Here is a 13,866-nt window from a genome sequence, read left to right on the forward strand (position 1 = left end):
AAATAATATAAGATAAATTATAATCATTACAGCATCTTACTTAGGTATTTATCTAAATGATTCTTAAAGCTTCGAACTGAACTACATTGCACTACCTGTGCAGGAAGTTTATTCCATTCATTAACTACACGGTTGGCAAAGTTGTTTCTACCTACTTCCAAATTGAATCTATTTCCGGACAGTTTGAGACCATTGTTTCTTGTCTGATTCTCATTCAATGTGAAAATTTTGTCACTTTTGATGTTGTCAATTCCCTTTAAAATCTTAAAGACCTGTATCAAGTCACCTCTGAGTCTACGCTTTTTTAGGGAAAACAGATTCATGTGCTTAAGTCGATTTACGTATGATTTATTTTTGATATTTGGAATCAGTTTTGTGGCTTGCCGTTGTACTTTTTCCAATCTGTCAATGTCTTTAATGAGATTCGGTGACCATACGGAAACAGCATATTCCAAATGTGGACGAACTAACGATTTATATAGCTTGTTAATGAGTGATGGACTTTTGAAATCAAAAGATCGTGCAATCAATCCCAGAATCTTATTTGCTTTCTCAGAGGCTGAAATACACTGCTTGGATGATTTCGACCTTTCAACCAATTACTAGTCCAACCTAATAGGCTACCACTTATTCCATGCAAAGCTAATTTAGTAAGTAGTCTTTTGTGTGGGACGGTATCAAAAGCTTTTGCAAAGTCTAGATATACTAAATCTATATTGTTTCTTTTGTCATAATTCGAGATAACTGTGTCGTAGAATTCGAGTAAGTTAGTTACGCAAGAACGTTTCCGTCTGAAACCATGCTGGCTATCATTTATCAAACGGTTACTTTCTAAATGATTTTCGATAGCATCTCTGATGATAGTTTCCATTATTTTTCCTATGATTGAAGTCAAACTTATAGGCCTATAGTTATTTGGTTTCTTTTTGTCACCTTTTTTGAATATGGGAGTAACGTTAGCTAGCTTCCATTCTCTTGGGACATCTATTCATATACCAAGGTTTTTCCCCCTTATAAAGGAGGTAGCCAAGTCAAAAGGCATGTACCTACTCCCACTCACTCGACTCCCATCCACCACTCTTTCCTCCTCTCATCTTAGCTCCTCATGGATGATAGGTCATCGGTCATCCCTGTATCCCACCCACTGCTCTGGGTCAGAAGCAGTGTAGCAAGGCACAGTATATCCACAGCATGGCCACTTCACTTAATCGGTGACACCCCCTCTGTCACCTCATGTAGAAAGAGAGAGTCTGCATCAAAATATCATTCACACATAACCACACCCTACTCCCCCATCCCCTTCCCTTCCTTACAGTATCATCTGTACACAGCCATTCTCCACTCTCCCCTATCTCCTGCCTTCTCCCTTCCTTTCTCAACTGGCATTCTCCTCTTGCTCAATGCCCTTTTCACTCCATCTATCTATCTCATCTTCAGTTGTCTCCTCAAGTTCATTCCATCCACCTCTGTCTTCCACACTTCTTTTACTAATCTTTCTTCAATCATTCTCTCCATGTGTCCAAACCATCCCAATACTCTTTCATCAGCCCTATCTGCCATCTCTTTTTCCACCTCAGCTCCTCATTTCTCACTATCCAACCTTGTAACCTTTACTATACTTCTCAGACATTTCATCTCAAACCCAGTTAAACTTTTCCTCTCTGCCTTTCTTTAATTCCAAGCTCTGCCTCATACAGTGTCGATGGCACAATCACCTCTTCATATAATCTCTTTGCATCCAATATCAGGGCCTATTTCTCATGACATTTTTTAATTCCCCAAGGCACTTGTTTTTTTCTCATTCTACAATACCACCTCTACTTCTCCTGCCACATGCGACCCCAAATACTTAAAGCTATCTACTTCCTCCAGCCTCTCTCCTTTAACCACTTCACTCCGGGCCAAAATCTCGAAGGCAGCATTAGCTGCCAGACGTACGATGTTGCGTCATAATACTCGCACCATAAAAAATAGTCACCGCTTATATTGATCGTTCTCTCTTTCACCCGTGAATTTTGATAACCATAGAAAATGTGATGAAGCCAGTTTAGAGAGTATGTCAGTTATGCAGGAACAACTACAATAAATATAATCAAGACGCCGATATGGCAGCCTCGCGTATCCACTTGCTCCTCATGCCGCCTACGTAGGCGGCACCGTATGGAAGAGGTTAAGACTTACTTCCAACTTGCTGCTATCCTCTCCCCTTGAGTTTTCTAGTAGTGAAAACCCCACATTTTGGGGCAAGCAAAATATTGTGGACAATTTCAAAAGTATTGATAGCTTATATTGTTCATAGAGAAAAGATGACACTTTTATACTATGACTGTCCCTCCATTATGCTGTCCCCCAACCCCTTGTTGCTGTCTTGTACCATTTCTCTGAGTATTCATTTTCTGTTTTCGCCGACCCTGTGGTGGGGGAAGAGAATGCTACCACCAAGTCTTTCCACTTGAGTCGTAAAAGACGACAAAAAACAGGACGGGGATGAGATTAGGAGTTCTACTACCTGTAGCCCCAAAAGGGGACATTCCTAAAAAGAAAAGAAAAGGCATAAGAGGGTCTGGGAGTTTTCCAACCAGTACCCTAAGGTTTGGGTCTTTTAATGTGCGTGGATGTGGTACAGATGAGAGTAAAAGGGAAGAGATAGGCAGTATGTTTGTGAGAAGAAAGATGGATGTGCTGGCTTTGAGTGAAACTAAAATGAAAGGAAAGGGCAATTGTGAGTTTGGGAGTGTAGCTGGGAGATACTCAGGAGTGAAGAGGGGACGAGGGAGAGAAGGGGTGGCTATACTAGTAAGTGAAGAGATAAGTAAGCGGGTAGTGGAGTGGAAGGAGGTTTCATCAAGGTTGATGTGGATGAAGGTGAAGCTGGGAAGGGAGATGTGGGTTTTTGTAAGTGCGTATGGACCTGGTAGTGAGAAGAGCATAGAGGAAAGGGAGGCTTTTTGGGTAGATATAAATGAGGGCATAGTGGGATTAGGGAGAAATGTCAATGTAGTTGTATTGGGAGACCTTAATGCTAGGGTAGGAAATGAACCAATAGACAGAGTGATTGGGAAGTATGGAGTTCCAGGTAAAAATCGTAGTGGAGAAATGATGGTGGAGATGTGTCTTGAAAGAGAGTTGATGATAGCAAATACAGTGTTTAAGAAGAAAGTCAAGCATAAGTACACATGGGAGAGGGTGGTGGATGGAAGGGTGGCAGATAGAACATTGATGGACTATATAGTGGTGACCAGGAGTATGGTAGGAAGAGTTAAGGATGTACATATTCTAAGGGGAGAGAGTTGGGGAATATCAGATCATTTTCTGGTGGAAGGTAAAATGAGAGTGGAGAATAGGTGGAGAAAGAGGAAAAGGGCAGAAGGTAGGGAGGTGCTTAGAGTGAATTGCTTAAATGAGGAAAAAAAGGAGAGTGAGTTTAAGAAGAAACTGAAAGAGGAATGGGAGTAAAGGATAGAGTAGAACTAGGAGTGGAGGAGAAATGGGGATGGTTCAAGGAGGGAGTCATAAGGTGTACAAAGATGGTGTGTGGAACAAGGAGGGCAGGAGGAAAAAGAAGGAAGGGTAGTGAGTGGTGGGATGAGGAAGCAAAGAAATGTGTAGAAGAGAAGAAACAGGCATTCATAGATTGGCTGCAAATTAGGATGAGGGAATCGTATGAGAGGTACAAAGTAAAGAGAAGGGAAGCTAAGCATAAGATAAAGGAAGCAAAGAGGAGAGCAGATGTGAAATGGGGTAAGAGTATGACAGAAAATTTTGAAAGAAATAAAAAAATGTTTTGGAAGGAAATTAAAAGAGAAAAAGGAGGCGAATCAAGTAGAGAAGAAAAGGTAAAAGGTGCAGATGGAGAGATGATAATGGAAGAGAAGGCAGTGAGAGGAAGGTGGTCAGAGTATTTTAGGGAGTTGCTAAATGTGAAGGAGGATAGGGAGGGAAAGGTAGTTGCAGTGGGAAGTGCTAAGAAAATGAGAGTGATGAGTTAGGAAAATGGAGGAGAAATATTGAAGGATGAAGTGAAAGCAGCTGTTAAGGTGATGAGAGCAGGTAAGGCACCTGGGTTGGATGGATGCCATGCAGAATGTCTGAAGAAAGGAGGTACAGTTATGGTGGACTGGCTGGTGAGGTTGTTTATTGTTTGTTTAACCTCTTCACTCCGGGGCACATTGCACGTCTGGCAGTATTAGCTGCCCAACGTGCGATAATACGTCATAATAATCGCATTATAAAAAATAAAGTCAGTGCTAAATTGTTCGTTCTCTTTCACCCGTGAATTTTGATAACCATAGAAAATATGATGAAGCCAGTATAGAGAGAATGGAGGTTACGTAGGTACGACTACAATAAATATAATCGAGACGCCGACGTCGGCATCATCGCATACCCACTTGCTCCTCATGACGCCTACATAGGTGTCATGAGGAGCAAGTGGATACGCGATGATGCCGACGTCGTCGTCTTCATTATATTGTAGTTGTACCTACATAACCTCCATTCTCTCTAAACTGGTTTCATCATATTTTCTATGGTTATCAAAATTCACGGGTTAAAGACAACAAATGATTGAGCACTGGCTTTATTTTTTATAATGCGATTATTATGACGCAACATCGCACGTCGGGCAGCTAATACTGCCAGACGTGCGATGTTCCCCGGAGTGAAGAGGTTAAAAGAGGGTAGAGTACCGGAGGACTGGAGGAGTGCCTGTATAGTTCCGCTTTACAAGGGAAAGGGGGACAAGTGTGAATGTAGTAGTTTCAGAGGGATCAGCTTGTTGAGTGTAGTTGGGAATGCTTATAGAAGAGTCTTGATTGAGAGGATTAGGAGAGGAACAGAGGGAGTAATTGGTGCGGAATAGTGTGGGATTAGGACAGGTAGGGGTCGTGTAGATCAGATCTTTGTGGTAATATAGATATGTGAGAAAGCTATAGGAAAAGGTAAGGATGTTTTTTGGGCTTTTATGGATCTGGAAAAGGCTTATGAGAGGGTAGACAGGTAGGCACTATGGGAGGTACTGCAGATATATGGGATAGGAGGAAAGCTGTTTAGAGCAGTTAAGAGTTTTTATGAGAGCAGTAGAGCTTGTGTTAGGATTAGAAATGGAGAGAGTGAATGGTTTGAGGTAAAGGTGGGACTTCATCAAGGATGTGTTATGTCGCCCTGGCTGTTGAATCTTTACATGGATGGGGTGGTGCAAGAGGTGAATGCAAGGGTAGTGGGTCAGGGGTTGTACATGATTAAAGAAAATGGAGAAAAGTGGGAGGTGAGCCAGCTGTTGTTTGCTGACGACACTGCGCTTGTAGCAGGATCAGAGGAGGGATTGAGTAAGTTAGTGACAGAGTTTTAGAAGGTGTGTGAAAGAAGGAAGCTGAAGATAAATGTGGGTAAAAGTAAAGTGATGAGATGTACAAGGGGAGAGAGTGACAGCAGGCTGGAAGTGAGCATTAAGGATGAAAGACTGGAAGAAGTGGATAGTTTTAGATACTTGGGTGTGAATGTGTCAGGAAAAGGAGGAGTGGAGGTGGAGGTAGAATGTAGATGGAGAGAAACGAGTAAATGCCTTGGTGGATTGAAAAGTGTAATGAGAAATAGACATCTGGGAATGGATGCTAAGAGGAGGTTATATGAAGGAGTGATTGTGCCAACAGCATTGTACAGGGCAGAAACATGGAACATGATAGAGGAAGAGAGAAGGAGTTTGAATGTGTTTGAGATGAAATGTCTGAGAAGTATGATAGGGGTTAGTAGGCTAGATAGAGTGAGAAATGAGGAGGTGAGGAGGAGAACAGGGGTGGAAAGGGAACTGGGAGATAGGGTTGATGAAAGGGTATTAGGATGGTTTGGACACATGAAAAGAATGAGTGAAGAAAGATTAGTAAAAGAAGCGTGGAAGGCAGAGATGGAAGGAGTGAATATGAGGGGGCACCCTAGGATGAGATGGATGGATGGGGTGAAAGGGGCATTACAAAAGAGAGGAATGTCTGTTGAGGAAGGACGGGAGAGGACAGAAGATAGGGGTGAATGGAGAGGGGTTGTGTATAGATGATGCTGTGATGCATGAGGGGGAGTGGGTGGGGGATGGGGGGTGAGGAGGTATGTATGAGAAAAAATTTTGATGCAGCCTGAAGGGATTTCTCCCCGTCTTCTCCTTTTATGCATGAGGGGATGGAGAGGGGGGTCGCCGAATTTATGAAGCAGCCTTGCTGTGGATGTGCTGTGTCTTGTGGCACTCTTTCTGACCCAGGGCAGTGGACAGGATGCAGGGATGACCCATCATCCAGGAGGTGCCAAGATAAGAGGGAGGGAGGAGGGTGGAGGGGAGTGGAATATATAGGAAATGGAATGGGTGGGAGTGGTTTCTATGCCTTTTTCTTTTTGGCTACCCCCCATGTAGGGGAAAAAAGCCTTTGGTATATGTATGTATGTATATTGTTCTCATTTATTTTCTCAGGCTCAGCTCGTCAACCTGTGACACCATTGAAACATGGAACGATACGAGGAGGAGCAACAACTGGATCTGGTAATCAAGACAAAAGAGATGCAACTTTACTATGGGGAGCTACTGGCGAACAGGAGTGGAATGCATTTATAATCACAGGTTAGTTTGGATTGTAAGAAGTTTGAATTTGAAAAGTATGGTGGGGGTTACAAGGTTGGATAGAGTAAGAAATGAGGAGGAGAGTGGGTGTGATTATATGTAATATGTTTAAAATATGTCTATTTTGTGTTGACACATTTTTAGGTGTATTTACCTTGTTGTATTATGTGTGGATGCATGTTGGCTGCAGATTCAATTTCTTGTTTACTAATTAATGTTTGTGTGCTTGCTATGGATGTGCTGTGTCTTGCGACACTGCTTCTGACCCAGGGCAGTGGACAAGATGCAGGGATGACCCGTCATCCAGGAGGTGCCAAGATAAGAGGGAGGGAAGAGGGTAGAGGGGAGTGGAGTATGTAGGGGATGGAATGAATGGGGGTGGTTTTATGCCTTTTTCTTTTTGGCTACCTCCCATGTAAGGGGGAAAAATCCTTTGGTATATGTATGTATGCTGTGTAAAGGGGAAAAGCCTTTGGTATATATATGTATATGCATGTGGAGCATGTGAGATATGCTCATTTTGCAGTATTTCTTTTCACAGGTGTTGACTGGAAAAGTTTGACATTACCAGCATGTCTGCCTATCACCACTGACTATATACCAGCAGATATCAGTCTTCATAATGATTATGTGGTCAGTGATTACAACCTTCTTCCTGATGATATTAATGAACATGCAAGCTTTCTTAGATTCAGCAACAAGAAGCCATTAAAAACTATGGAAGTCTTTCTTGAATTAATATCTCAGCGATTGTCTCAGGTAAGTGAAATTCATCTGAGATCAATTTTGATCATGAACATTAATTGATGTAGTAATAGCAGCACTGTTTCTGACACCAAGGGCAGTGGACAAGATGCAGGGATTACCTGTCATCCAGGAGGTGCCAAAATAAGAGGGAGGGAAGAGGGTAGAGGGGAGTGGAGTATGTAGGGGATGGAATGGGTGGGAGTGGTTTCTATGCCTTTGATTTTCTGGCTACCTCCCGTGTAAGAGGGAAAAAGCCTATAGTATATGTATGTATGTAATAGCTCTAGTATGAATTACTCCTTGTATTTGTATTGTGATACATAAAAGCTCAGGAAGAAGTATTATCATTCAAACCTGATGACTTCTTTTGCATTTCAATGTTTAATATCAGATATGGGGATATTCAGCATACTTGTTATAAAATGCATTCCATATAACTACTCTGTATCAGATTAATTATATTTCCAGGGTTTCCAAATGATTGTCAAACCAGATACAGTGCGCCCCACAGATTCGTCAGCACCCACATCAGCCCTGGTCGCAAGGGGAAGTAGTCCTCGTTATTCGGGAGTAACATCGTTAATGAGATCCAGGTCAAAGGTCAATGAACCTGCACAAGTTTATTGGCTTTCTATTGGACGAATCTTCCATGAACTTGGCCTGTTAGGATCAACAATTACAGTTACAATTTATAGACCGAGGTTAGATAAATGTAAATTCCAAGTCTCTGCCCCACACAGTGTTATGGATACACTCGCCTCTTCATACAGTCTTTTCTTTGTGTTCATCCCCAAATGTCTATTTCTCATGACACTTTCATTACCCCAAGACATTTACTTGCATCCCATATTGTGTAATTGATCTCCTCTGTGACTCCTCCATTCCCAACTACATACTTTCAGGTCCTCATTTCCTCCAGCCTCCCTCCTTTAAAACTCCAGCTCACTGTTGCCCTCTCATTGCCACAACCAGTCCCTCCCTAACCTCCTCTGCATTCAACAAATCCCTGAAATACTGTACTCATCTTACCCTTACCACTTTTACTTCTGTTAACACCTGTCTGTCTGTGCCCTCTACCTTTTCCTCTTGATTTGGCTCACTCCCACACTCATCTCACATCCTTCTCTCTCTCTCTCTCTCTCTCTCTCTCTCTCTCTCTCTCTCTCTCTCTCTCTCTCTCTCTCTCTCTCTCTCTCTCTCTTTCTCTCTTTCTCTCTCTCTCTTTCTCTCCTCTCTGTCTCTCTCTCCTCTCTGTCTCTCTCTCCTCTCTCTCTCTTTCTCCTCTCTCTCTCTTTCTCTCTCTCTGTCTCTCTCTCTCCTCTCTCTCTCCTCTCTCTCTCTCTCTCTCTCTCTCTCTCTCTCTCTCTCTCTCTCTCTCTCTCTCTCTCTCTCTCTCTCTCTCTCTCTCTCTCTCTCTCTCTCTCTCTCTCTCTCTCTCTCTCTCTCTCTCTCTCTCTCTCTCCCTCTCCTCACTCTCTCTGTCTCTCTTTCCTCTCTCTCTCTCTCTCTCTCTCTCTGTCTCTCTCTCTCTCTCTCCTCTCTCTCTCTCTCTGTCTCTCTTTCTTTCTCTGTCTCTCTGTCTCTCTCTCTTTCTCTCTGTCTCTCTCTCTCTCTCTCTCTCTCTCTCTCTCTCTCTCTCTCTCTCTCTCTCTCTCTCTCTCTCTCTCTCTCTCTCTCTCTCTCCCCCTCCCTCTCTCTCTCTCTCTCTCTCTCTCTCTCTCTCTCTCTCTCTCTCTCTCTCTCTCTCTCTCTCTCTCTCTCTCGTGCTCCTTGTTTATGAATAAATATAAGTAAGTATAAGTAAATGGTAGCTGTGGCCAAGATAACTAGAATAACAAGGAACACGAACAAACGTATGTACAAGAAATTATCCCTTCACATTTGGTGGTGAATGAAACTAATGTTTCCTAAGTATGTGACTTTTAATATAATGTGATATTAATTTATATTCAAAATAGATGACTGTGATGTGTACAAGTGTACGGATGTTGGAGGCTGGACTATGTTTTAATTGGTAAAGACCTTTCTCTGGTTTGCGAAGATGCTTCAAGGTTCATGATACACTACTTGAGTCACGAATAGACTGTTTAACGTTAATATGAATAAATTGAAATTCCAGATAAGACTGAACTTGACACTGGGTTAATTTCTTAAGAGAGAAGATTGAAGACTGAAATTTACACTATTGCTTGCTATAAGAAAACCTCAGAATGATATAGGCTCCTCCTACAACTTATTATGATTGGTTAAGATTCTCTCTGTATACCACAAGTGACCAATGGGAACACATGCCTTTTTCGTAAACATCCCATCATGTGTCCATTTCAGAAATGCAACTTCAGCAGAACAGCATATGGCTCGAGAAGGGCCCAGCGTGCGATGTGTCATGCCCAGCACACGATGCGATTATGAAAACTAATATCGACTAGTATCACTGTCTAGTATCAACCTCTAGTATCAACTAGTGGTGATGGTGGTGTCATCAAACCAATCACCACATAGCCCCCCTCCAAAGAAGCGTGTGTCCCCACAAATATCACAGCCTTTAACGACCCAGCACACACAACACAAAACAAAACTGAAGGAGGGAAAAAACTCTTGGGGCCTCGAACTCAGAAAGGATAGAAGTCCACAAAGTGGAAATCAACCGGCCATAGGAACGATGGGTCCAGAGTGGAAAAAAACCTCCGATAAAATATATAATTATCTTTAAGATAAAATTTAAACATAAATGTACGTATATAAAATTTAAATATTTTTCTTTTTAAATGGTAATGCAGGTCCAATTCTTCACAGTGTCAATAGTAAGGAAGATGCATTCCTGAGGCGACAAAGACAGGGCCTCAGGTGGAGTCCAAGTATCCTTGAGGCAACAGAGACAGGGCCTCGGTTGTAGTCCAAGTATCCTGAGGTGACAGCGAAAGGGCCACGTCCCAGGCGTAGGCTAACATAGAATAGCGTGGGTGCTTTCCCACAAACCGGGCAACTCGGGTCAAGGGTGATGACAAGTCCGCTGCAGAGTAGTCTCAGCACGTGGCCAAATCCTATGGGACCGGTCCGCTGTGTATATGTAAAACAGTCTCAGAGGCAACACATACATACATACATACATATACCAAGGCTTTTTCCCCCTTACAAGGGAGTTAGCCAAAAAGGAAAAGGCATAAATTCATTTCCACCCATTCCATCCCTGAATACACTCCACACCCCTCCACCCTCCCTCTTATCTTAGCACCTCCTGGATGACGGGTCATCCCTGCACCTTGTCCACTGCCCTGGGTCAGAAGCAGTGTCGCAAGACACAGCACATCCACAGCAAGGCCGCTTCATTAAATCGGCGACCCCCCCCCTCCGTCCCCCCATTGCATAAAAGGAGAAGACGGGGAGAAATCCCTTTGGGCTGCGTCAAATTTTGCTCACACATACTACCCCCCCCGCCCATTCCACCTCATGCAATCACATCATCATCCATATACAACCATATTCACCCCTGTCTTCTGTCCTCTCCCGTCCTTCCTCAACAGACATTCCCCTCTTCCCCAAAGCCCCCTTCACAATCATCCAAATAATCGTTGTGGAAACAACGATATGTAATTTGTCTGTCCGTCTGAGGACGTGAGGAATAAAAATGCGGTGTACAGGTCTCAAGTCCAATAATGTCACTCCCAGCACCCTAGTCATTTCGCAAAAACAGAATTGCTGCAATAATCTAGCATACTTATCCCATATAACAGGTTAACGGTGTCCATAAGATTTCAATCGTGGTGATGTGAGCGAAGATTTGAATCAGATGGTCCTTTGCATATCATTTCATATGTTTCTTGTTAATATTGTTCTTGAATTAGAATATTTCATTCGGTGTAGTCCTTGCAATATTTGATCAGAGGTATGGTGTTCAAATAACATGCAGAAATTGTATCATGTCAATGGATGAATGGCACTTTAACGTGGGTTTGGCAACAGCAAGACGTAGACCTTGATCCAATTTAAATTAAACCATGGTCTTCAAACGTAGAAAGACTCCAATTTTTGACACTGGTATAACGAAATGACATGCAGAAAATCACTGGTGTAATAATGACATAAGTTGATCACTCACGGTCACGGCTGACATATGCAAAGATTAAGATAATCTGTTTCTTCCAATTTTATGTAATATAGATATAGCTCTTCAGTGTTTGGCTAATAGGTTCCTGTCTTATTCCTGTAAGTCGAATTGAAAATGATGTTAGACATATAGTGCACCGTTTCACAATTTTTGATACATCGGAAATGATATAGGTGAACACTCAAACTACTTAAGTTAGACATTACATTTCATCCATAGCCAAAGAGAAGACAGGCAATGTGCAAGAAGAAATTCATTCTTTTGGATACAGTAAATTTGTACTATTAGCATTAGTGCTAGTGATATGTAGAACATCTTCCAATACATCAATATCCTTATCTCTGGAACCTGATATTATTTCCGCGAAAGCACTTTTAATGGGAGCTCAATTTTTCAATTTTTAAATGAGTCCAAATATCCATTTTATGTCCAAATATGTCCATTTTATATCATTTAATTTCAACCCGGTATGTACTATACTGACATGCATAGGTTTATTGTTGACTGTAACGGCCGTTGCTGGATAGAAATCAGTTACCGACGATTGTCATTAGGACATAAACAATCTAATTTGCCACTAACGTTTGCGGACGACACTGCGCTTGTGGCAGGATCGGAGGAGGGATTGAGGAAGTTGGTGACAGAGTTTGGGAGAGTGTGTGATAGAAGAAAGCTGAGGATAAATGTGGGTAAAAGTAAGGTGATGAGATGTACAAGGGGTGAAAGTGGCAGTAATCTTGAAGTGAGCATTAAGGGAGAGCAACTGGAGGAAGTGGATAGTTTTAGATACTTGGGTGCAAATGTGGCAGGAAAAGGTGGAGTAAAGGTGGAGGTAGAATGTAGATTGAGAGAAGCGAGTAAATGCCTTGGTGGATTAAAAATTGTAATGAGGAATAGAAATTTGGGAATGGATGCTAAGAGGAGACTGTATGAAGGAGTGATTGTACCAACAGCACTGTATGGAGCAGAAACATGGAACATAAGAGAGGAAGAGAGAAGGAGCTTGAATGTGTTTGTGATGAAGTGTCTGAGAAGTATGATGGGGGTTACTAGGCTAGATAGAGTGAGAAATGAGGAGGTGAGGAGGAGAACAGGGGTGGAAAGGGAGCTGGGAGATAAGGTTGATGAAAGAGTATCAGGATGGTTTGGACACATGGAAAGAATGAGTGAAGAAAGACTAGTAAAGGAGGTATGGAAGGCAGATGTGGAGGGAGTGAACATGAGGGGACGTCCTAGGATGAGATGGATGGATGGGGTGAAGGGGGCTTTGGGGAAGAAGGGAATGTCTGTTGAGGAAGGACGGGAGAGGACAGAAGATAGGGGTGAATGGAGAATGGTTGTATATGGAAGATGTTGTGATGCATGAGGTGGAATGGACGGGGGGATGGGGGGTGAGGTAGTGTGTGTGAGCAAAATTTTGACGCAGCCCGAAGGGATTTCTCCCCGTCCTCTCCTTTATATGGGGGGACGGAGAGGGGGGGTCGCCGATTTAATGAAGCGGCCTTGCTGTGGATGTGCCGTGTCTTGCGACACTGCTTGTGACCCAGGGCAGTGGACAGGGTGCAGGGATGACCCGTCATCTAGGAGGTGCTAAGATGGGAGGGAGGGTGGAGGGGTGTGGAGTGTTTTCAGGGATGGAATGGGTGGGAATGATTTTACGCCTTTTCCTTTTTGGCTACCTCCCTTGTAAGGGGGAAAAAGCCTTTGTATATGTATGTATGTACTAACATGTGTTCAAGATGTTTTTATATCACGCGCACACCTGTTTTATATAATTTCCTTTAACAGGAACTGTAACTGTCCAGCTTGAGGGAATGTCTATCTCAATAGCTGTTGAAATATAGAAAACCTGAATGTAATGGAGAACTCAATTTTTAGTATAATCGTGCAAATCTCATTTTCAGGAAAAACTTAGTAGTCCTCCTTATTTATTTACGGGGCTTTAATTTACCGAGGATTTAACCCCTTCCATACGGTGCCGCACACGTAGGCGTCATGGACTTAGATCTCGGTGGCAGCAACCAATGCCAGCCGTACGACGTGTCGTAATAATACTCGCATCATAAAATATAGTCACCGCTTATATCGATCGTTCTCTCTTCACCCGTGAATTTTGATAACCATAGAAAATGCGATTACAAAAGAATTAGAAAGAATGTCATTATGGATGGGCGACTACAATAAATATAATCAAGACGCCGATATGGCAGCCTCGCGAATACACTCGCTCCCCATGACGCCTACGTGTGCGGCACCGTATGGAAGGGGTTAATGTCAACCTCGTTCAATTCTTAACACGCGAGAATTCCTCTCACAAATGGAGTTATAAAGTTATACTTATATTTTGTTGTTAACATGTTGGACGTTCATTTACTGAGAGGTTAGCTCAAACTCATGGGATTTAAACATT

General features: G+C 42.6%; 1 protein-coding gene across 5 annotated transcripts in view; it reads left to right on the top strand.

Annotated features, from left to right (window-relative positions):
* Positions 1-13,866, top strand: part of Iml1 (GATOR complex protein Iml1) — a 376,817-nt gene that overhangs the window by 104,829 nt on the left and 258,122 nt on the right. For all 5 annotated transcript variants that reach the window (XM_076201722.1, XM_076201726.1, XM_076201724.1 and 2 more), the window contains exons 16-18: positions 6,455-6,601; positions 7,143-7,360; positions 7,817-8,049. In XM_076201722.1, the coding sequence (XP_076057837.1) occupies positions 6,455-6,601; positions 7,143-7,360; positions 7,817-8,049 (598 nt within the window). The remainder of the gene's footprint in view (positions 1-6,454; positions 6,602-7,142; positions 7,361-7,816; positions 8,050-13,866) is intronic.

Source organism: Oratosquilla oratoria, chromosome 18 (assembly GCF_046742065.1).
Source record: "Oratosquilla oratoria isolate Oo_2021 chromosome 18, ASM4674206v1, whole genome shotgun sequence".
In the NCBI taxonomy this organism is placed as follows: domain Eukaryota; kingdom Metazoa; phylum Arthropoda; class Malacostraca; order Stomatopoda; family Squillidae; genus Oratosquilla; species Oratosquilla oratoria.